General features: G+C 37.8%; 1 protein-coding gene across 1 annotated transcript in view; it reads right to left on the minus strand.

Moving 5' to 3' along the window:
* Erp44 (endoplasmic reticulum protein 44) overlaps positions 1-22,639 on the minus strand; it is an 83,939-nt gene that overhangs the window by 29,709 nt on the left and 31,591 nt on the right. The window contains exons 2-4 of the mRNA XM_031377365.1: positions 20,789-20,861; positions 18,335-18,374; positions 13,650-13,765 (exon numbers count right to left, since the gene is read on the minus strand). Coding sequence (XP_031233225.1) covers positions 13,650-13,765; positions 18,335-18,374; positions 20,789-20,861 — 229 coding nt within the window. The remainder of the gene's footprint in view (positions 1-13,649; positions 13,766-18,334; positions 18,375-20,788; positions 20,862-22,639) is intronic.

Below are 22,639 nucleotides of genomic sequence, written 5' to 3' on the forward strand. Positions count from 1 at the left end.
AAAAAAAAAATGAATGGCTTCCTTTACCTGATAAAAGATACTTAAATAAATACCAAATAACTTGATGAAACACTAACAGCTTTGCCACTGCTGTCTGCTTGAGCCTTTAGTGTGCCATGCTGGTGGGGCATATTTACACTTTAAGGAACAAGCCGCCAACCTCAGCAGGTGCTCCACTGCCAGGCAGGAGGGTAGGGCGCAGACATCGACTGCTGCACTAGAAGAACTAGCAAAATTGGACTTTTTAAAAAAGTATATTTTTAAAGATATCAAAAACCACGAAAGCCACAATGATTAAATAAACTGAAATGTTCCCCAAAGAAAAGACCCTTTCTAGAAGAGCCAAGACCACAGCTACATTCTTCCCTAGAGGTTCCCTTTTGAAAATTAACTTGGCAGTTGCAGTTTAGGATTCAGTGTTACTCTGCAAAAGCAAAGAGACGGAAAGAAGCCATGAAGCCTTTCCCAGACAACACACCTGGCCCAGCACAGGAGCCTGGGAGGGCCCCGAGACACAAAGCACAATCTCAAAGGGCATTTACTAAGTGCCAGGGCAAGACAGGAGACTGAGGATGGGTGCTGATGAGAAACAGGAAGGAACAGAGGAAGGCTGCTCTAGACTCGGAGTGCACAGGGGACCATGTTTACAGGCATGGGGCCTGTAACCTGAGTCAGAGTCACACACTGCCATGAGGCTTGACAGATTTTGGAGTCCCATATAGACAAGAAAGCACTTTGGGGTTGAAAACATACATTTTGGTTTGTTTTTTAACAGGGTCTCAAGATGCAACCCAGGCTGCCCTCAGATTTGCTATGTAGCCCAAATTAGCCTTGAACTCATGATCCACCAAACTGCATGCACCATCATACCTGGTAAGACCATGGGATGATAACAAACTAGAAGAGAGGTACTTGTAACATATACAAGAACAAATGCTAAGGATAAAAAACAAAACAAAGAAAACTGCATTTTAAAAGGACCATCAAAAAATAAGTGAACTAAAGAAATTGTTCAATTTATGAATCACAAATGGCCAATAAACATAAAATCATGCTCAATTGTAACCAGAAAATTATTGATTAAACTACCAGATGAAATTTTGTCCCATACTGGCAAAACTAAAACCAAATCCACAAAATTTAAACTGAAAATATCAAGTCCTACAAAGATCCTGTCATGTACAACTTAAGTGTACAGTCAGTGTTAACATAAATTAGGTGAGTGTCTAAGCTTCCAGCAAGGGGTAAACACATCTGGTCTTTATTTTACTCCTACCAAGGATCTGGCAGGAAGGACTAGCACAAAAATTACTAGTCTAATAGGAATGGTCTTATTTAAATTTGCAATCTAAGAATCAATTTGAAAATGGACAGTAAAAGACTCTGCTAGAGTAATGAAAACATTACAATATAATGCTTTCAACTTTCTTTTTGTAAAACAACATCTTAATTAGTTCTTTGAGAATTTCATACAATGTATTTTAATCATTTTCATTCCTCTCCGCTAACTTCTAGATTCTCCCCAAGCCCTACCTACCTTCCTAACCAAACTGTATTTACAGGTTTGGTCTTTCTTGCTTTTTCCCTTTTAACTTTCTAAAACTGATAAATCAATGAGTGAAATGAAACTTAATACACTAAAAGAAAAAGGGTTTATGCAGCAGAGGATAGTAAGATCAGAGAGACCCCGAGGATCTGCAGTTCTGTTAACGGCATTTGAATGCTACCCTGTTTGTGATAGTTTGGTCAGATAGCTATGTGGTTGGACCCAGCGGGAACAGAAACACTGTGAAGAACTGCTGCAGGACTGAGCCTGTTTCCATACTCAGTCATTATAACTGACAGGCTGCCTTAAAAATCCGGTTATGAAGAAAAAAGTTCACTAATATTTGAAGACCATTAGCAAACATGGCAGCAGGTATGCTGCACAATGAGGTGACTTTTAATTATTAAAAAAAAATTACATTGATCAATAAATGCAGACATAAAGGTGACTTTTCATAAGCTTTGGCTAAAAGTGATTTTAAGATAATTACAGCTTAACATTTTAACGATGTAACAAAGAATGACTTCAGGGGTATAATAAATGCTTTTTAAAAAATTAACTAGATAGATCAAATGTTAAAATGGATGTCAAAGGAATTAGAAATTTCAGAAGGTTAACAATTTTCTGACTGGAAAATTAGCATGTACTTTGCTTCAATGGTCACTAAGTTTTCCTTGATGAATTCCTCCTACCTGCCTCACTAATACCCAGGAGGATTCCAAATGGGGCAAGTGTGTCATGCTCTTGTCCCATCTATGGCCCATTACTATTATCCAGAGTCAGTCCAAGGAGACAGATGGTTTCATCAGAAGGTTCTCACCGTAGAATCCAGGAGAAAGACTACTGCTGTTTCCATGTCTCTTCCTATTCTCGAACCACAGTGCCCTAAAACAAGCATCCTCCCTAAGAAACACCATCAAAACAAAACTCTAGACAGAAAAATTAAGGCTTACTTTCCCCGAGTAATGTAGTGCTGGGTGGTTTTTCTATATAGTTGTTTATTTTCCAACTATTTTTACTGGGACCAACAGAATTCTGTCTCATACACATGAGCCAATTATATTTTTGCATGCTTTATGCAGGATATATGTACAGCTCTAATAAAAGCTTAATTTTAAATAAGAAAGGCTCAAGTAGCACTAGAAGACAGACAGATAAGAGTAACGGGTATATGTAGCATATTGTCTAATTCAAGGACAGAGAACATTCCAAAAAATGCTAATGGGGGCTGGAGAGATGGCTCAGTGACTAAGAGCCATTTAAGAGCACTGACTGCTCTTCCAAAGGTCCTGAGTTCAAATCCCAGCAACCACATGGTGGCTCACAACCATCTGTAATGAGATCTGACTCCCTCTTCTGGGGTGTCTGAGGACAGCTACAGCCTACTCATATACATAAAATAAATAAATTTAAAAAAAATGCTAATGAGAGGGTAGATGATTTTGCACTGGCCAACAATGAGTGTCCATGCTTCATGCCATACAGACTCTAGCCACTGGAGGTCAGCAGAGAACCTGGTTCCACCAGGGGCAGACTGACTGGACCTTCCAGATGAATGGTGAATTCTATTCCCACACTCTCCAATGAGGAGACTGCAGATGACATGTATTCATGTTCCACAGTAGAGGCAAGTGTATGTTTGAAGCATGTGCATACATACATACACATGTATAATACAAAATATGCATATATGACAAAAGCTTTTGGAAAAACAACTATAAAGAAAACAGAATCAATTGCAATCCAGCCACCATATTAACTATTCCTAGCCTCTATAGAAAAACCACTATTAATATTTTAGTTTATATTTTGCTAACTTTGAATAAAACGTACTTAACTAGCAGTGACGTTTTAATTGAGAATAAAGCAAATTCTCAAGCCAGTCAAACAGGAAAGTGTTGATATCTTACAGAAACATGTAGAGAGAACTGAGCAACAATTCCTTAATCAAGAGCACTGGCAACACTCTCAATGTGTGCAGTCAGTCACTGCATGGAAACATGTAAAAGCTGACTCAGTTGGCAAATGAGTCACAGAGATTCTGAATGGATATTCTTTCCTTGTAAGACACAATAATTTCTGCATGTGGAGATAAAATAGTTCCTTGTAATCAATGATGAGCTAGATGTGGAAAAATACAGAAGAAACTCCTCACATGTACTGTTAGAGACCTGAGATAATCTATTTAAAGAATCAGTGTACCTGTCATGTCCCAGCTATTGGTGGGCATTCAATAATCCATTCATCTGTTCAATAACCACAAGTGGACAAGTCTACCTGCCAGATACCAGAGTTGGTAAAGACCACTACAGAGACAAGGCCCATACCCTTTTACAAGGCTCACATTTTACTGATTTATTTATTGAGACAATGTTTTACTAGTTATCCTAGTCTGGATACATAGCCTGGGATTCCCAATGTACGCTAATAAACTATATGACTGGCCTGGAACCCACAGAGATTCATCTGCTTTCGCCTCCGACATGCTGAGGTTGAACATAAATGCCAGCATGCCATACCTGGCCTTCTATTTAATTACTATCATTGTAACTAATGTAACTACTTCCAATACTACTCCTGTTTCTACATGACAAACTCTTAGAAGAGCCTTAAAACCCCCAACAAATAGCATATACACCAAAATCTGCTTCAGTTTGGTTCCTTGGTATAATATGAGAGGCGGAGATTCTTGCCACCTCATCTACGGGATGTACAACAGCATATATCCTGATTTAAGAAGGAGTTTTCTCAAATCCTCTAGACAGAGAAGAGGCGGGTAACTGTCAGAATAATGGTAAAACAAGACCTGACATTCTGCTCTTCTGTAGGACCAGAAAGGATACCCATTCTTCTGTCGGCTCCAGGACAGAAACAGCTGGGACTGAGCTCAATTTCGGCCTCTTTTCTAGTAGTCATGACTTCGCTTTCCCTTTTCTTTCCCTACTTTCCTTATAGTGAGTTCATTCCTAAAATGAGTATAGCAAATGAAGAATTTTAGGAGCTTAAAAGTGAAATCTAAGTTCTCCATTGGGATTACAATAAAATTAAACAGTTGGTGGCTTCCAGACGGAAGTCCAGCTCATCTACTAAACCCTCAGCCATGCAGAAGTACAGAGGAGAGCAAAGCAACAAGGATGTGTGCAGTTCGTACCTGAAACACAAGTGCCAACTGGGTGGAACCACTCCACCTCTAAGTTCTCAGCATGGGAGGGAACCTTTCACACAATGTCCTTACTAAGAAGGGTACATAAGGAAGTGAGGTAGAGGCAGAACAGAAAGCTGCCTGAGCTGCCAGTGGGTGGGAGAAGAGATAGAAAGAAAGACAAGCAGCAAAGCAAGTGAGTGGCTCCTTGAATTACGCACTGAAGCACTGAAACCAATTTTCAAGGTAAACCAACAAAAATGGCAAAAGGGGGCGACTTGTAGAGAAGACTCCCCTCCCCATGTTTTAAGGGATGAGTAGGTGCACTGCCTTCCCCAGAACTTCTTTAAAATACTCATGTGATGCTTTAGTTTTTTTCAGTGCCATTTTATTTCTATACTGGCTTGTAATTCTGTTGTTTCTCAACTTTATAATCTTACTTCATCATCAATCTTCAAGTGGACTGATTAAAAAAGTGTAACATAGCATTTACAAAAATTTCCCCAAATGGACTATGCAAGATTCAGTTCAGAGAGATGCCACCTATTTGCATACCTGCCACACCATAGTGAGATCTTCCTCACAGGCATACCTGTTACCACACAGTTTGAGCTTACCACGGAAATACTATTTTACCTTCAGGTTTTATATCATATCCTCAGAGAAGGCTTTCCTACCCCATCAGAGTAAGCTATGCTTATTCATATAATACATCTCAATATTTAACACTGCCCCTTTAGAGAAGTTATCACACACAGCATACAAGTGTATGTTACCTCAACTTCAGTTTGTTGCTGTATCTCTAGGACCTGTCACATGTCATTACAGAGAACAGGCATATACGCTCTTGTTGAATAAATACTACTTGCTAACTCAAAAGACTGTGGTGATCATAGCTGAGACAATATATGTAAGAACAAGTCAAAACCCACATGAGCACTCAATGAGTGGGCTCACCAGCTGGTTTAACTAGAAACTTTTCACAGGAGCTTCTCCAATACACACCACAATGGCTCTAAATGAGATGTCTGAGTGAAACTTCTGAGTCAGAACAAGATAGGCAGTGTGAAGCACAGTGACAGACCAGAGCAGACTCCCAGAATACCTAACAGAAAACTAATAGAATGAGATGTGCAGAGTCAGGATGACATCTTGATTCTCAAAACACCTTGTTAGGAAATGGATTCTCTGACTTCACAAAATTAATCCCAAAGCAACAAGTACATGAACTTGCCTGTACAGAATATGGTAAGAAAATACTGGCCACATGAAGGAAAACTAACTTTATTTGTGTAGAGCACAATTATTTTCACTAGAAAGCCATGCAAATTCTATATAAAAACTGCTGGAATTAAATTCCAGCACAAAGGAATATAAAAGTGTTAATTTCAATCCCTATATATTAACAAAAAAATGCAAAATTTAAAAATGAAAAGCCAAAGCCATTTATAACAGTATCAAAAACTAAGACATAGTTAAAAATACAGCTCACATAGCTCACATCAGGCAGTGGTGGCACCCACCTTTAATCCCAGTACTCAGGAGGCAGAGGCAGGCAGATCTCTTTGAGTTTGAGGCTAGCCTGGTCTACAGAGCAAGTTCCAGGACAGCCAGGGCTACACAGACAAACCCTGTCTTGAAAAACAAAAATAAAAACAAATCTCAAAAAAGATGTGCAAAGCCTGGGTCGGGGAGGAACCTAGACAAAACCAAGCTGAAAAAATATTCTACAAATTATATAATCAATACTTCTTGGAATTGTCTAGGTTCTGAAAAATAAAGATTAAAAAAAAAGGCCAGAAAGAGCCAAGATCTGACAAGTCACTACCCTGGACATCAGTGGAGAGCTGGTCACATCTATCAGAGTGTACCAAGGACGCTGACAGTGCTCTAACCTAAGATGGCGGTAGTAGAGCCAAGTGAATAAGGAAACATACCCACATGCACACACACTATCAAGCTAAAAGTAAAATAGTCTAATGTATGTTGTAAGAGAATCAAAGTAATATATGTTGACTGGAAAATGAGAAAAAAATTACTGAAACTGAAAATATTTAAATACATTGAAAGATTGTTTGTGGATCAAAAGACTTAAGATTACTAAAATAATAACTCTTCCCAAACTGGTCTCAATGAAGTTAACTCTAATTAGAAAACCAGAATCCTACTTTGTTGTTAGAAACTAACAAGCTGTTTCTAGAACTCATGGAAATCCAATCCCACTAAAACAGTCAAAGCCACTCTGAAAAACAACAAGCACAAAGTTGGAAGATTTACACTGCTTGTTTTTAAGACTTTCCATAAGCTATAACAACCCACAAAATGCAGGATAAATAGACGCTAGATCAACAGTACAAAAAGAACCAGAAATAGAATCATAAGGACAGGGCCAGTTCACTTCAACAAAGATGCTAAAGCAGTTAGTGAAAAAAGAGGCAGAGGGTTTTTGCCAACAAGGGTTTTTGCAACGAAATACAACAGATCACCTACCCACTTTAACTCATATATTGTTCCACATATAAAAGCTAACTCCAAATGAACAATGAGCATAAATGGAAATGTTCATACTATGAAATTTATTGAAGAAAACATGACAGAAAAAAATTGTAATATTGGGGGAGAACAGACTTAGATACAAAATATAAAGTATGATCCATTAAAAATTAGTAAGTAGAATTTGATCAAAATTAAGAACATGGGATCAGAAGGATGGTTCAGTGGTTAAGAGTACTTACTCCTCTTGCAGAAGACTTGACCTCAGTTCCCAGTACCTACATGGTGGTCTACAGACAGCCCCAACAACAGTTCCCTGTCTCCCTTTTCTGAAGTCTGCGGAAACTATACACACACATGGTGTACATACATACCTACGTACATATGTACATACACATATACATTCATACACATAAAACAAATAAATCTAAAAAAGATATCTTAAGATTAAGGACATGCCCTTGCAAAGCCACTTAAGCTAGGTGTGGTGCCACAGGTCTACAATCCCAGCACTCTGACAATTTAAGTAGGATGATTACAGATTCAAGGCTGGGCTATGCATGTGCAAAACTATATAAATGCAATGTGCTGAGTCTGTTGAAAGTTTCTTGTATGTGTGACTTTAGGGTTGACCATCTGATACTGGGCAATATATTAAGCTCCAGGGTAGCCTGGGTTACTTTAAGGGACCCTTTCAAACAAACAAACAAACAGCCAAAGGGCAAAGGTTACAGCTACAACACAGCTCTTGTACCCAAACCCCAGGTGACTCTGTAGAAGAGGAAACAGGAAAGTAGTAAGAGTCAAAGAACTAGGACGTCTGCTGTGAGATGGTCTCCTAGAAACAACAAGGAAGCTACATCTGATAGCCAGAGCAATGTGGCTGCCTAAACAAGACCTAAACAAGGAAAACACCAATAGACATACTATCATAGAAAGGGGATACTCATGGGACCCCACTCCTTAGACAAAGAGCTACAGGCAATTAGTGACAGTCCAAAGAAGGAAAATTAGACTTCCTCAGAGATGAGTTCCCTAATTGGTTATCCAGCATCAGATGGTCAACCCTAAACTCTCAACAGACTAAGCACATTGCACTTATATATTTTTGTATATATATAGGTAACAATAATTAAAGAAAAAGAGGTGGGCTGGTGAGATGGCTCAGTGGGTAAGAGCACCAACTGCTCTTCCAAATGTCCTGAGTTCAAATCCCAGTAACCACATGGTGGCTCACAACCACCCTTAATGAGATCTGAATCAACAGTGTACTTATCTATAATAATAAATAAATCTTAAAAAAAAAAAAAAAGAAAGAAAGAAAGAGAGAAAGGAAGAAAAAAAGGCCATGAATGGGGTCTGGGGGGATTACAGGGTCAGAGGGTAGAAAGGGAAGGAGGAAATAAGCTAAGTATATTCTACTTTTAAAAATGTGTAGGGCTGGAAAGATGGCTCAGCGGGTCAGAGCATGGACTGCTCTGCCGAAGGTCCTGAGTTCAAATCCCAGCAACCACATGGTGGCTCACAACCATCTGTAATGAGATTTGATGCCCTCTTCTGGTGCGTCTGAAGACAGCTACATTGTACTTATTTATAATATAATAAATCTTTGGGCTGGAGCGAGTGGGGTTGACTGGAACTAGCAGAGGCCCTAAAAGTCAATTCCCAACAACCAGATGAAGGCTCACTACAGTGTGTACTCATACACATAAAATAAATAAATAAATAAATGTTTTTTAAAAAATGTGTAAAAGGGGGGAGGGTGTAAGATAAAGGTGATTGTAACCAAGCCTGACACCTTGAGTTTAATCCCCAAGACTCACATGGTAGAAGGAGAGAACTGATTGTTCCAAGTTGTCCTCTGACCTCAACATGCATGTTGTGGCATGTACAATACATAAAAAGAAAACAAATAAGTGTAATAAAAAACTGAAAACAACAATAAAAGGCAATCCTGAACAAAGCTGAAGTATCACATCTCCATATTTCAAGTGTTATCACGGAGCTACAATAAAACTGTCTGACAGAGACCATGGTTCAGAAGAGAAAACCACACTGCTGCTTTATAAGCAAATCAGCACCATTTAATCAGAGCAGGAGGGCATCTCTTCAACAAATGTTCCAGACAGCCTAGGTATCTTATAAGCACAAAAATAAAGCTAGACTTTTACCTTACTCTGCACATAAAAATTAAGTCAAAAAGTACCAAAGACCTAAATATAAGGCCTAAGATTGGAAAGCTATTAAAGTATAGGAGCTTACTGACATTGAATTTGCTATGATTTCTTAGCTATGATACCTAAAACATAGGCAAAAAAAATATGTAAAAACAGATAAATTAGACTACAACAAGATTGAAAGAGCAAAAGCATGCATGAAGATATAACCAACAAACTAAAAGACAACCTGCAAGATGACAAAAATATCTGAAAATCATGTGTATGATAAAGATTTAATATCCAGAATATATAAAGAGCTTTGACTATTCAATAACAGAAAGAAAATAAAAAATGATGTAAAAAAATGAGTAAAGGATATAAATTAACATGTCTTTAATAACCGACAAGCATAAAGATACTCAACATCAGTAAGCTTTAGGGAATGCAAACCAATGATATCACCTCATATCCATTACATAATAGGTACTCTCAAGAACTTAGTACATATATCTTAACAGTATACATACTGTTAGCACAAATATGAGGAAACTGAAACACTCTTGTAATACTAACAGAAATGTAAGAGGATGGAATAATGAAATGTGTTATATAATAGTTTTACATTCATAATCAACTGCAACCAAAAATACTACATAACAATTCAAGAAATAAATTAAACTATGAAACTGAGCACCATTCTGAATGGCATGATAAAATGTCACGTCTTAGTTCCTCCTACTGGTGCACTAGGTCTTCCTTTAGCTTGCATATCCACACTGCATATACCTGACCATTAGTCACTCAGTAGTTGTCTTGGCTATCTGATCAATTACAGCACTATAGTGCTTGTATTCAAGTCCTTTTTTACTTTGTAATGACTACATGCTAAGCAGTGATTTTTGGCAACTTGAATAAATCCTAGCAAAAATCAAAGTATTCCTTTAAGTTTTAGTACAATAAAATATTTTACAAAACTAGATTCATTAGCTTTCATTATTGCATATGTTATACATTTATAATAAACACTGGAATATTCCACTTTAAAAGAAAAATAGTAATAAATGCCTTGACAAGGAACTAGTCTTGACATGTGGAACCTTGCTACCAGTCAGGCTAAGAACTGGTAAGTCTGAGTGAGCTCAGATCCTAGGAATCTCAGAGATTTGAGAACAGGAGGAGCCTATTCCTACCTGTCTCTGTACCTGCTCTGGAACATGTAACCATGACAACCCACTGAGGAGCCCTGGGCACTCAGTCACATTGCATAACTACTTGCAATGTTTCTCCATGCTAATGAGGCATTTGGTACCCTAAGCCTTCAGCTAATGACCTTCCCTTTCTGGGTAGTCCTTCCCCTAAGAGGTATACAATCCCTGGCTCACTCTGAATAAAGTATATGCAGCTGACATCCTCCACCAAGTAAAGCAATGTGAACAAGGACCATCTCAGAGAGCTGCTTCATAAAAGATCTCTGCAGGGAAGATCTTTATCATGCCAAGCAAAATCAATGACAAAGATACTGTCCAATTCCATGTAAGAAGGATATCTAGAAAGTTGTTCTAGAAGTAGAAAGCAGAATGGCAGCTGGCAAGGGCTGAGGGTTAGGAGAAATGGGATGCTGCTGTTCCAGACCTACAGCATTTCACAAGATAAGAAGACCTTGAGACTGGGTAAAAACAATGCAAACATATGCAACACTACTGGAGCTACAAAGAAGCAGGGTCTAGGTGCCAACTGTATGTTACAAGTATTCTGTCCAATTTTTAAAAAAGGAACCATCCTGGGCAGTGGTGGCGCACACACCTTTAATCCCAGCACTTAGGAGGCAGAGGCAGGCAGATTTCTGAGTTCAAGGCCAGCCTGGTCTACAGAGTAAGTTCCAGGACAGCCAGGTCTCTATACAGAGAAACCCTGTCTCGAAAAACAAACAAACAAACAAACAAAACCCAAGAAGAATGGGAGAAAATATTGGCAAAGAGTACATTTAAACCAGGATTAAGATTCATAAACCCACACACACAGTAGGAAAATAATCCCAGGACTGCAAAGTAAGTGGTGGGTGATATCTGTGTTTGAGGCCAGCCAGGGCTAGACAGTGAGACCCTGTCTCAAAAACAAAAACCCTTAAAGTAATTAATAACATCTTACAACATGGAATAATCTCAAAATAACGAAGCTAAGCAAAAAGAGAAGAAAAGCATACATGCTATATGACTCTACTTATATAAAACCTTAGAAAGTAACCAAAAAAGGGATCAGCTAAAGGTGTGAGTAGCTGGGGTGAGAAGTCCATAAAAGGTACAATGAGAATTTGAAGAGATGGCAAGAATCTTAGCTGTGGGGATAAACTATGGAGTAAACATATATCAAAGCTTACATTGTTTCACTTTAAACTTGGGGTTCACATGCCAGTTGTATCTTAATATCCTGCTATAGAAAGCAAGCCTAGCAGAGAGTGTTCTCACCAACAGGCTCTTCTCCCCAGACCACAGAATTCCTAACGCTGTCCCAGCTCAGAACTTTCCCAGTACAAACTAGAAAGCGTAGAGCACATCTTACAAAATTAAAACACCAAAAAGGTGAAAACATTACAAAATGTAAATAAATTGCCAGTAAGTCCTACCTTTTAAAAGAAAAGTTATCCAAACAAGAAACCTATTTAGGAAGGACTTAACACTGCAGATGTAGCTTTCAAGAGTAAACAATAATGGGTTAAAAACACCTGAACTATAGCTGTATTGGGAAAGTCCCTCAATAACCAGAAACTTATAACGTGATTTATTTTAGAAGTTATCTGTTTAAAATATAGCATAAATGATGTGCATAGTCAGTTCAACCATAAAAATAACTAATTCTCTCCCCATGTCTGCGAGTTTGAAAGCACAATGATTGAAAGTCATTGTTGGTAGGGACTGAGACTCATTTGCATGGTAACCTCTAACTAAATACAAAAAGAATAGGAAGATCTGAACACTGAGCCCACGCTAAGCACGGCTTGCTGTCAGTGACAGGGCAGAGGGAAAGCAGCGTGGAAACATCATCAATGCTTCTACCTACATTTCACTGCCCTCTTTATTTAATCCAGCTGTGAATCCTAACAGACAGAAATGTGGCGTATGGCTTATGATAGTTCGAAATGATAATGCTATTAGAAAATGCTTTTGTATAAAGCATTGAGCAGTACCAGTAAATCCTCAAAAAGCTTTCTGAATGGGTCAGAAAAGAAAAACTGCTCTGTGGAGGCATTTGGTCAGATCAGGATTCTAATTCTGACTTAATGTAGACTAAGCTGTGCTACACTGGTGAAGCCACTTTATTTCTGTTGCTTTGCCTGGAAAAATAGAGTCAGACAGACAGACAAACTGACCACATGTTCAAAAGCATAATAACAGCAATTAGTAGGTCAAGTATAAACCTTGCAGAATAGGAGATGGCTTTGTATATAGTAACTTTCCAAGAACTCAATACAACAAAGCTTTTAATGAGTTGTTTGCCTTCTAGAAACTGACAAAATTGGTAAGGTGTTAAGTCTCTACAACTGGAAGCATAAGAAAAAGAAAAAGAGAAAGCGCTGACTTGAGAAACTCACAGTGCAGCTGATGCTAAGATGAGCTAAGACTCCATTAAACACGAGACCTACCTAGGTCAACTCATTTAGTGCTCTGAGAAAGGAAGGCTGGGGACAGAGCACTTGGGAGGAGCACAAACTGTTAGCTCATTAGTTCAACTTAGAAAATACTGCTATTTATAATAAAATGCAGAGAGTTTACACAGTGCATTCCATACAGACAAGCAAAATTCAAGAAAATAGATTTTTAAAGAGACTAACCAAAGTTTTTTTAATAATTTAATAGTAATTGCAGCTAATTACACTTCAAATACAAAGCCAGTCTTCGCAGAATCTTTAAAATAACAAATAGAAACACAAAAAAACCTGACACTGTCTTATTTTAAATGAGCACCATATTTTAGTCTTATTTAAATTGAATATTATATTTTTTGCATGCTTCTCATAATATCAAAAATCCCCACTTATCTTGCTTTGGTAGAAAATGTAGTTAGTTATAATTTGCTACGTATATATTTGAACTGCTGTATTTTATCTAAAACACAATCCCACAAATGTTACATAGGCAACATGGAGTTAAAAAGACATAAAAGATAAGATATTAGAAATTTATCCTAGGTCCCAATCCCTTTTAGATTTCATCTTCACTGAAACCAGGGCATTTGATAAAAGAAAAAAAAAGTTTGTGCAGAGGAGGGTCAGGGCGATCTCTTCCAGACTCCCTCCTACTCAGTTACTTACAGTGCTGATCACAATCAACTCTGGCAAACACTACTTGATTTTTATCTGGATATTCTTCCTTAATGACATCAGATGCTTCCTCAAAAATTGGATGCAACATCTGGCTGAAACGACACCTACACACAGACAAGCACACCAATTAGCAGGGAAACCCAGAAGGCACAGGATCTTATTTCAGTTTTTAGTACCCGTTCAATAAACAACGTGTGAGACAATCACACCTTCAATTTAATCATGTTTTTGAAGTCTGTCAGTGAATGAGAGGGAAACAACTTAAATTCAAAGAATGTACTCTTTAACTCAATATTGTGTAAAATATCAAGTTGGTTTGTTGTTCTGCCTTATGATTAACTGCCAGTGTTATGGCACATATAGCTATGGATCCCTCACAGAGGCCATGACACAAGCCTGCAGCACGCCTCTAATCCACACGGCTAAGATTTGAGTATTTACAGAAAAACCAGAAATCAGTTTCTCTGGACAATGAACACCTTTCCATGTTATTGAAACTGTGAGTTTACTGCGAATGCTGGCTACTTCATTAGTTTATTACAGACATGTGGCTACTTTATCAATCTCAGACACAAGTTAACATACTAAATAAAACAGTTCTTATAAAGAATATATAGCATATAATTAGTGTTTTCTCTTCAAAATATATCCTCACATTAAAATAAGCCTTTGTATCTGTAAACATATAAACATAGTATACCCAGAAGCAAATATTAAAATTCCTAAAGACTTCCTGACCACGTTTCCCTCCCATACCTATCTAAAAAACAGGTAAAAGAGCTACAATTACTCCAGGAAATTGCTACTTCTTATCCTAACTGCCCCTCATTAGGCCAACCACTTCAGAAATACTTAGTGTGGGTGATTAAATGGACCTGAGGGGGAAAGAAAAGAAAGTGTACACATACAAGCGCTGGGGAAAATGGACACTTCGTTGGAAAAGGTATTGAGGAGGATATGGTAAAACACTGTAACTGCCCTTACATGTCAAGACAGTTCCTTGAAGAAGCCCATAAATTCTAATCCATGTGTGATCTTACATATATTGGCAACAATCTAGTAAAGAATATATGCAAGGATGCAGAATTATACCTCCTCCCTATTTCTTTTTGTATTTCTCTCTAGCCTACTCACCTGACTTCCTAAGGAGATGTCCTAGAATATATCAAGGAGACACAATCTGTATCTTCAGACTCCTGCTTTCAAGTGGTTCTTTCCTCTTTAGCATCTTAAATCTCCCGTCTGGGATAGGTAGGAAGGGTCTGTGGACATCATGGACCGTGTCTTATTTGACTACATATTCTAATAAGCGTTCAATAGATGCCTGTTAAATGAGCAAGCTATAAATTCAAAAGCTAGAGCAACTGGAACCCCAGGTCTGTGAATACTTAAAATTTTTTGAAAATATACTAGGTAGAGGGCAGAAGAAGGCATAGACAAAGTTTGACTATGGTTCTGAAAACTTTAGATGTGGTCTAGTAAAGAACTGATGGAAGGTGTCTGGCTCAGGAGCAAAGAAAGACTCATAGCAAGAGTTCTCTGGACTGTCCAGTTAAGTTTTAAAGCAGACTCATAAAATAATATTAGTTTAACTACTAAAATTTAAATGGGAAAGTGAAATAACAGGTCAATTCTAGTATCAGTGCACCTTCATGTGCATGTAAATGCTACATTTACACTGGTAACACAAGAAAAGCAATAGATCTAGTAAAGACTCTCATGGTCTTCTGAACATAATCTCCAATCTAGGGCTTAAACAATCCTTAACAAGTCAACTAGAAAGGACTTTGGGGTCATTTACAATTATGATTTAGTGGGAAAGAAATAAGCTTTAAATTTAGACATACCTGACTTTAAATCCCAGATCCACCACTTACTAAGCAGATGGTCTTTCTGAACCTCAACTTTCTAAATCTCAAAGAGGAATTACAATACCTACCTGCAGGGTAATCCCGAGCCTTAAAAACAATATACGTGTAGAGCTTGCCACCTTCACAGCTTGACTAAACACCTACTGTAGTTTACTACTGAGGCATTACAGTAGTTCTAGGCAGTTACGTAAGAGAGCCAACTAAGAGAATAAAGTCTAGCCTTTTAAAGCAGACCCAGCAGGCCTATCAGCAAATCACTTAAGTTTTCTCTGTTAAAAAAAGGAACACTCGGACTGGCGAGATGGTTCAACGGGTAAGAGCACTGACTGCTCTTCCGAAGGTCCTGAGTTCAAATCCCAACAACCACATGGTGGCTCACAACCACCCGTAATGAGATCGGATACCCTCTTCTGGTGTGTCTGAAGACAGCTGAACTACATTGGAGCTAGCTGGCTGGATTGGGGCCGGAGCTCAATTCCCAGCAGCCACAAGATGGCTCACGGCCGTCTGTACAGCTACAGTGTACTCATACACATAAAATAAATAAATAAATCTTAAAAAAAAAAAAAAAGAACACTCATTCACCATTAATAGTAGAAGACATTCCTTAGGTGCTATGTTTTCTCAAGTAACTGCTACAGTCCACTTTTCCAACTCATATTTTGCAATAAAGTTAGCAGCATGTACTCAGAATTCTTCAGGTAAGAACACTGCATTCCAATTTGCCCTGTGCTACAATCTGATCAGGTCATCCAGGCAAAGTACTTTGCTACTCTAGAGCTCAGACTCCTTACCTGTAAAGTTTGGCCTAGAGAATCTTCTACCAAATGTTCTGACTTAATCCTAATTTGCCTTTAAAAATTATAGCTCTATTATATACTTTATAAGTAGTATTTTCCTGTGTATCTTCAGGTTTTTATTAAAGTTCTTTAAACACTACTATCAGACATCAGCACATTCAATCAGGAGTCACCATTATGCACTTATGAGGCATGTAAGTGCATAAGGATGACATTTTAAAGTACAGTTATGATAACTATCTCCACAAAGCAAAGATGGTATTTGGGAACAGGGCCTGAGCTGGGTAAGCCTGGGCTATGGGAAATAAAGATGCTTCCTGACTTACAAAGGAACTAAGTCCAAGGACTCTAATGTGGATTGAAAATACCTTAAGGCATAAATGCATGAACTATGCCTACCCTTCACACAGCACAGCTCAGAAACAGCACCATGCAGAATATTGGTTTCTCATCCTCACGACCCCATCTGCCTGGGAGCTAGACCTTGTCATCACAGTCCATCACAGGCGGAATACACACTGCATGTCACTAGCCCAGGCAGAGTCACAATTTAAAGTCTAGTTTCTATTGAATGGATAGAAATTTTACACTATAGTAAAATTAAAAACTCATATGCTGAATTATTGTAAACTGTACATATACAAGGTTTCCTAACTGGACTTAAGAAGAGGGTAAAACACTGATATTTATATATGTATGTATATAAAGATGACTGGAAGAAAGTGGCTCTTAACCTAAGATTTGAAAGGTGGCTAACAAGAACAGACGTGAGTGAGAACAAGAAGTGATCCCCCATGTTGGGAAGACAGCAGGAGAACAGTGTGAGAGAATACATTTTTACAGAAACTGAGAAAAGCTGGGAGTGGCATGCAGAATATGAAAGCAGAAGAAGCAAGAGATGCAACATGAGGGGTCTTCTAGGTCTAGGAAGGGGCTTACATTTTAACCACAAAATTAAGGAGATTTAAAGTACAGTATGAACACAATTAATCTGTACTGTTGAGAAGAAATCTGCCTTATATTGAGGAGAATATTGTAAAACTACATAATATGAAAATATATAAATTCCATCTTCTACTGCAGAGAATATTGTGGAAACATGTAAGACTAGAGGCACAGAAAACCAATGGAGGAGACTGTCACAGGAAACTAAGGTAACTACATGGCCATGGCCCAGACAGAGAGGCAGCTGGCAGATGATAAACCTTGTAGGGAGTGGATGAAAACAACGATGCCCACGTTTCAAATTAATCTTCAGTTAATTCTCCCTTCTTCCTGTCTCCATCACACTTTCTTTAGCCAACTCCAACCTTATCTTCTAGATTCTGGGAATACTGCCCTCAAAATAAATTTGGTAGGGCACCACAGATTAAAAAACAATACCTAAGTTGAACATTTCTAATTTGAAAGTCTGAAATTGCAAATGATAAACGGTTTCAGATATTGGAATAGTTTACGCTTCAAATTTTTTGAATTAAAGACACTCAAGTGCTAAAAGTCTACATACATATTCCAAAAAAAAGAAGTCGGGAAGTGATGGCACACGCCTTTAATCCCAGCACTTGGGAGGCAGAGGTAGGCAGATTTCTGTGTTGGAGGCCAGCCTGGTCTACAGAGTGAGTTCCAGGACAGCCAGGGCTACACAGAGAAACCCTGTTTTGAAAAACAAACAAACAAACAAACAAAAAAGAAACAATTCTGAGCCAAAACACTTCAGATAAGGGAGAATCAACTGAAGTAAAAAGAAGTAAAAGAAGTAAAAGGTCCCAGGTACCATATAAAGACAAAAGACAAGATCTGACTCAGAGCAAGAACTACAGGCCTCCTGGGAAAACTGTGTAAGTTGAAAACTATCAACACTTATAAACTTGCCACGCCTATCTCCTGGCTTCTAATCTGTGCCCTATTCTCATGTACAGAGAAAATATTAAAGGAAGAAGGAAGGAAAGAAGAAAAGAGAGATGAAGAAAACCAACCCCAAAACTAAAACAAGATTACTTACCAGTCAGCATAAAAATTTACTAAAGCAACATCAGCATTATCTGAAATTAAAAAGCAAAATCAAAGTTATTTGTGTCTATATTGACATATTTAAAAATACTTTTATCATGATATTTTCCATTCATAAACAGCCAATTAAAAGCTTCGGGATAATAGTTACCACTCATCTAGAAAGCCACACATAAGGGAAAGGTTGCTTATATATAACTCAACCCTCTCTCTACACCCTCCATTGATAGATACACTTTCACTAGGTCTCAAATGAGTACAAGGCAAAAAAGAAATCAAATCCTGGTCCAGAATGTAGACTAAACAATTCATTCTCATAAAGGAGGATGGTCTGGAGCTTATTTAATAATCCATTTTTAAATACTTCATACACATAGTAACTGAGAACCAGTTCTGCGAGATGAATTCTTTCCCTGAAGAGATCTGAACAGTTACCTATGTCTGATTCTTAGAAATCCACTTTGTTGTATTATAAAATCCACTTTTCCTGGTTCTTACCCACTTAATACTCCATCATACAAAATCTCACCATTGTTTGAATCTGAGGACACGAGGACTTGAGAAAGACACAGTATTGCTTCTTTTGATTAAACCCAACTGAGAAACTTAAATGGCCCAACCAGTGACTGCCTGAAACTGAGACCCATCCCATGGGCAAGAACGAATTTCTGACACTATTAATGATATTCTGTTACGCTCACAGACAGGAACCTAGCATAACTGTCCTCTGAGAGGCTCCACCCAGCAGCCAATGGAAAAATATACAGAGATACACCCAAACAGTAGATAGAGCTCGGAGAGTCTTACAGAAAAGTTGGGAGAAAAACTGAGGGACCTGAAGAGGGCAGGGACTCCCAGAGACTGAATCACCAACCAAAGAGTGAGCACGGCCTGGGCCTAGGCCCCCTGCACATGTGTAGATGAGCAGCTTAGTCTTCATGCAAGTCCCCAAAAAAAATGGAGCAGGGGCTGTCCCTGAACCTGTTGCCTGCCTGTGGGTCCCACACCTCTAAAAGGACAACCTTGTCTGGCATCAGTGGGAGAGGATGTGCCTAGTCCAGCAGTGACTTATGTGTGTATGGGGGGAGGGGGTTGACACCCAGAAGAGGGCTTCTCCTTCTAAGGGGGCTTGCATGAGGGGGTGCTAGGAGGAGAGGAAGAGCTGATACTGGGTTGTAAAGTGATAAATAAATTTAACAACAACAACAACAACAATAATAAACTCTTCCAGAACTCATGAAAACAATACACAAAGGTGTTTCAGAATCAGGAAGGTGACAGGGATGAGAACAGTGCATACTTCAAGTTCCTTCTCCTTTACCTCTCACATTTTTGGTTCACTTACATGTTCATTCAAGCTGTGATTCACAAACTGGTTTCTAGACCAGAAGCTCCACCATCACACAGGAACTTACAGAAATGCAAATTAGGTGCAGTCCAGCAGCTTCTGCCAGGAACTGAAGCTGCCCAAGCAGCATATATTAATAAACTCTCTGTGTCTTTCTGATACCTGGTATATAGATACTGGTATATAGAGAGCACGGGCTGGACCTAGGTCAAATCCTGGATCAAATCCTGGTCCAGAATGTAGACTAAACAATTCATTCTCATAAAGGAGGATGGTCTGGAGCTTATTTAATAATCCATTTTTAAATACTTCATACACATAGTAACTGGGAACCAGTTCTGTGAGATGAATTCTTTCCCTGAAGAGATCTGAACAGTTACCTATGTCTCATTCTTCTGGAAATAGATTTTTTTGACATTTAAAATTCCACAAACATAAACCAATATAGGTACTTTTATTTTCTCTTCATCTCAAATACTTTTGGGTTTGGTCATATGTAAACCACTGACATGGCATTTTTGTTTTTAGGTTTTTTTTGTTGTTGTTGTTTAAAGTAGAATTTTTAGATACTGCACACATTTTAAAATATCCTATATTGTAATCACCCACCATATCAACCATGCCTTGACCTTTTCTTTAGTATCTGTAAAAATCAGAATATTCCCCGTTAATTCTATCTATAATCACAGTATCAGCAAATAATACAATCAGTATAACAATTACTGATTAACTGGATGTTATTAAAAAGACTGGAGAATAAGTCATTTAATTAAAAATGAAAGAAAAAATTCTAGGCTCTTCTCTATGGCTCTTAATATTTAGTGTGTAAAGTGACAACTGCAGGCCTTACTAGAGACCTCATGCACTGTCAGAAATGCTGTCTACACCAAGAAAAACAAACAAACATGTCAGATGTCTTACAAAACAGGAAAGGACACATTTTAAGAAATTTTACTAATAATCAAAACCTAAAGTACTTTTATACACTCAGTGAAATGAGCCAGAATGCAAATTTTTTATGAACTATAGATAAATGAAATTTTATTTATAAAATATTTATAGAAAAGACATACTTTAAAAAAAAATCAAGATACTTACTTAAAATTTCATCTATATTCTCTGAATCAAGACTTGCTATTTCAGCTGTTATAGGTGTAAAAATCGAAGTTACCTGAAAATTTAAAAATGTAAAATTAACAATTCCATAAAAAAATAAAGCAGTCTAAAACACTAATAAAGTTGGCTCTACTTGTTTTTAGAAAATCATCTGTCAATTGATTTTAATCATTATTAGCTATCCTAACCTTCATTAGGTCAATAAAATAAAAATATTAACTTCCCCAGACTAAAAATTGGTCAGAGAATTCTTCCACTTCTAAATGGTTTATAAATAACTAGGAAAATTATTAATTTATTCAGTCATTCTGAAAGCACTGATATAAAACTAAGCTCAGTGACTCTAACCTGCACACATCTCAGACAGAGCCTGGAGGACCTGCCTGTACAGCCCTCATACTGCTTCCACTGTCTGTGACAATGATGTGTTATGTGTCAGCTACCCCTAGAAAAAGAATGTTTTCACTTTCACTGTAAAGTGAAAATCCAAGTTCCAGCTCGGCGATCTAACCTAAGAACTGCAATGCAGAGAAAAGATCAAATTTTAAACCAAAGTAGCAAAGTTCTACTCATTTTAGTAAGTAATATTTATTCTTAAGTTCCATCTTTAATTCAATGTATCTGCTACCCAGGGGATCTTTTGTTCAAAGGAGAATTTATACACGAAAAATTCATCCACTGAATCACTGCTTTACAGTAAGTGAAAACTGATGTCAGAGTCTAGTCAAATAACTCCAGGTACTCCTTAGGCTACTACTACATGGACACTTACTTCTTATAACATGACATTTCAAACTTTAGTAACTTACCAATAACTCAAGTTTAGATAGATAGATAGACAGACAGATGGATAGACAGGCAGGCAGGCAGGCAGACAAGCATGTTGATGCTAGCATGGAATACCTATTTAGAAACACTGTACTAGGACATATGCAACCAATGAGACTGGCATTCAGCTGGGTTTGTTACAAGAACCCAAAGCAAGAAAACTGCCTCTGACCCAAGTCTCTCTTCCCTCTGGGGAGTAGAGAGGGGTTTCCTATTAGCATTAACATCTCTATTAATATGCAGTATGAAAAGTTTACCTGAATTTTTACCAAGCTCCACCAGACTGACAGATTATTTCTCTTTCTACCAGCTCTGGGCTAAATAAAGACTCTCATGGGCAAATACTTTTATGTTTCAATGCAGAGTTCACATGAAATAAAGAAAGACAAGTGGGCCCAGGGCAAGAAGGAAAGTAACCATTTTAACTTTTGAAAAATAAACCAGAAACACACAGACATGCACACAGGCAGGCAGGTGGGAAGGGACTTTTTCTTTTCTTTTCTTTTTCTTTTCTTTTTTTTTTTTTGGTTTTTCAAGACGGGGTTTTTCTGCATAGCCCTGGTGGTCCTGGAACTCACTGTGTAGACCAGGCTGGAACAATTTTAAATAGCAAATCTTAATAGTCATAGAGAACACAGAATTGTAACAGACAACATATATAAGTATAGACACAAACTCAAAAGTATTGTACAAGTTATTCCCTACAATTCATTATATCACTTTTTGTTGTTAATGCAACAATGGAGAGCTTTCTCTAACCATATTCCACAATTTATTAGATAATTTATTTACCACACATTAGGTATATCAACTATTAAGTAATTCCATCTGAGATGTATAGTGACATGATCATACAAAAGGGCATTCTTTTGGCTATTGCACAAAACTCAGTATTTAAAAATCTTTAAACAGAGCTAGTAAGATGGCTCAGTGGTTAAAGGGTACTTGCCACTAAGCTTGATGGCCTAAGTTCAATCTCTGGAACCCATATGGTAGAAAGAGAGA

Source organism: Mastomys coucha, unplaced genomic scaffold (genome assembly GCF_008632895.1).
Source record: "Mastomys coucha isolate ucsf_1 unplaced genomic scaffold, UCSF_Mcou_1 pScaffold18, whole genome shotgun sequence".
NCBI classification, from domain to species: domain Eukaryota; kingdom Metazoa; phylum Chordata; class Mammalia; order Rodentia; family Muridae; genus Mastomys; species Mastomys coucha.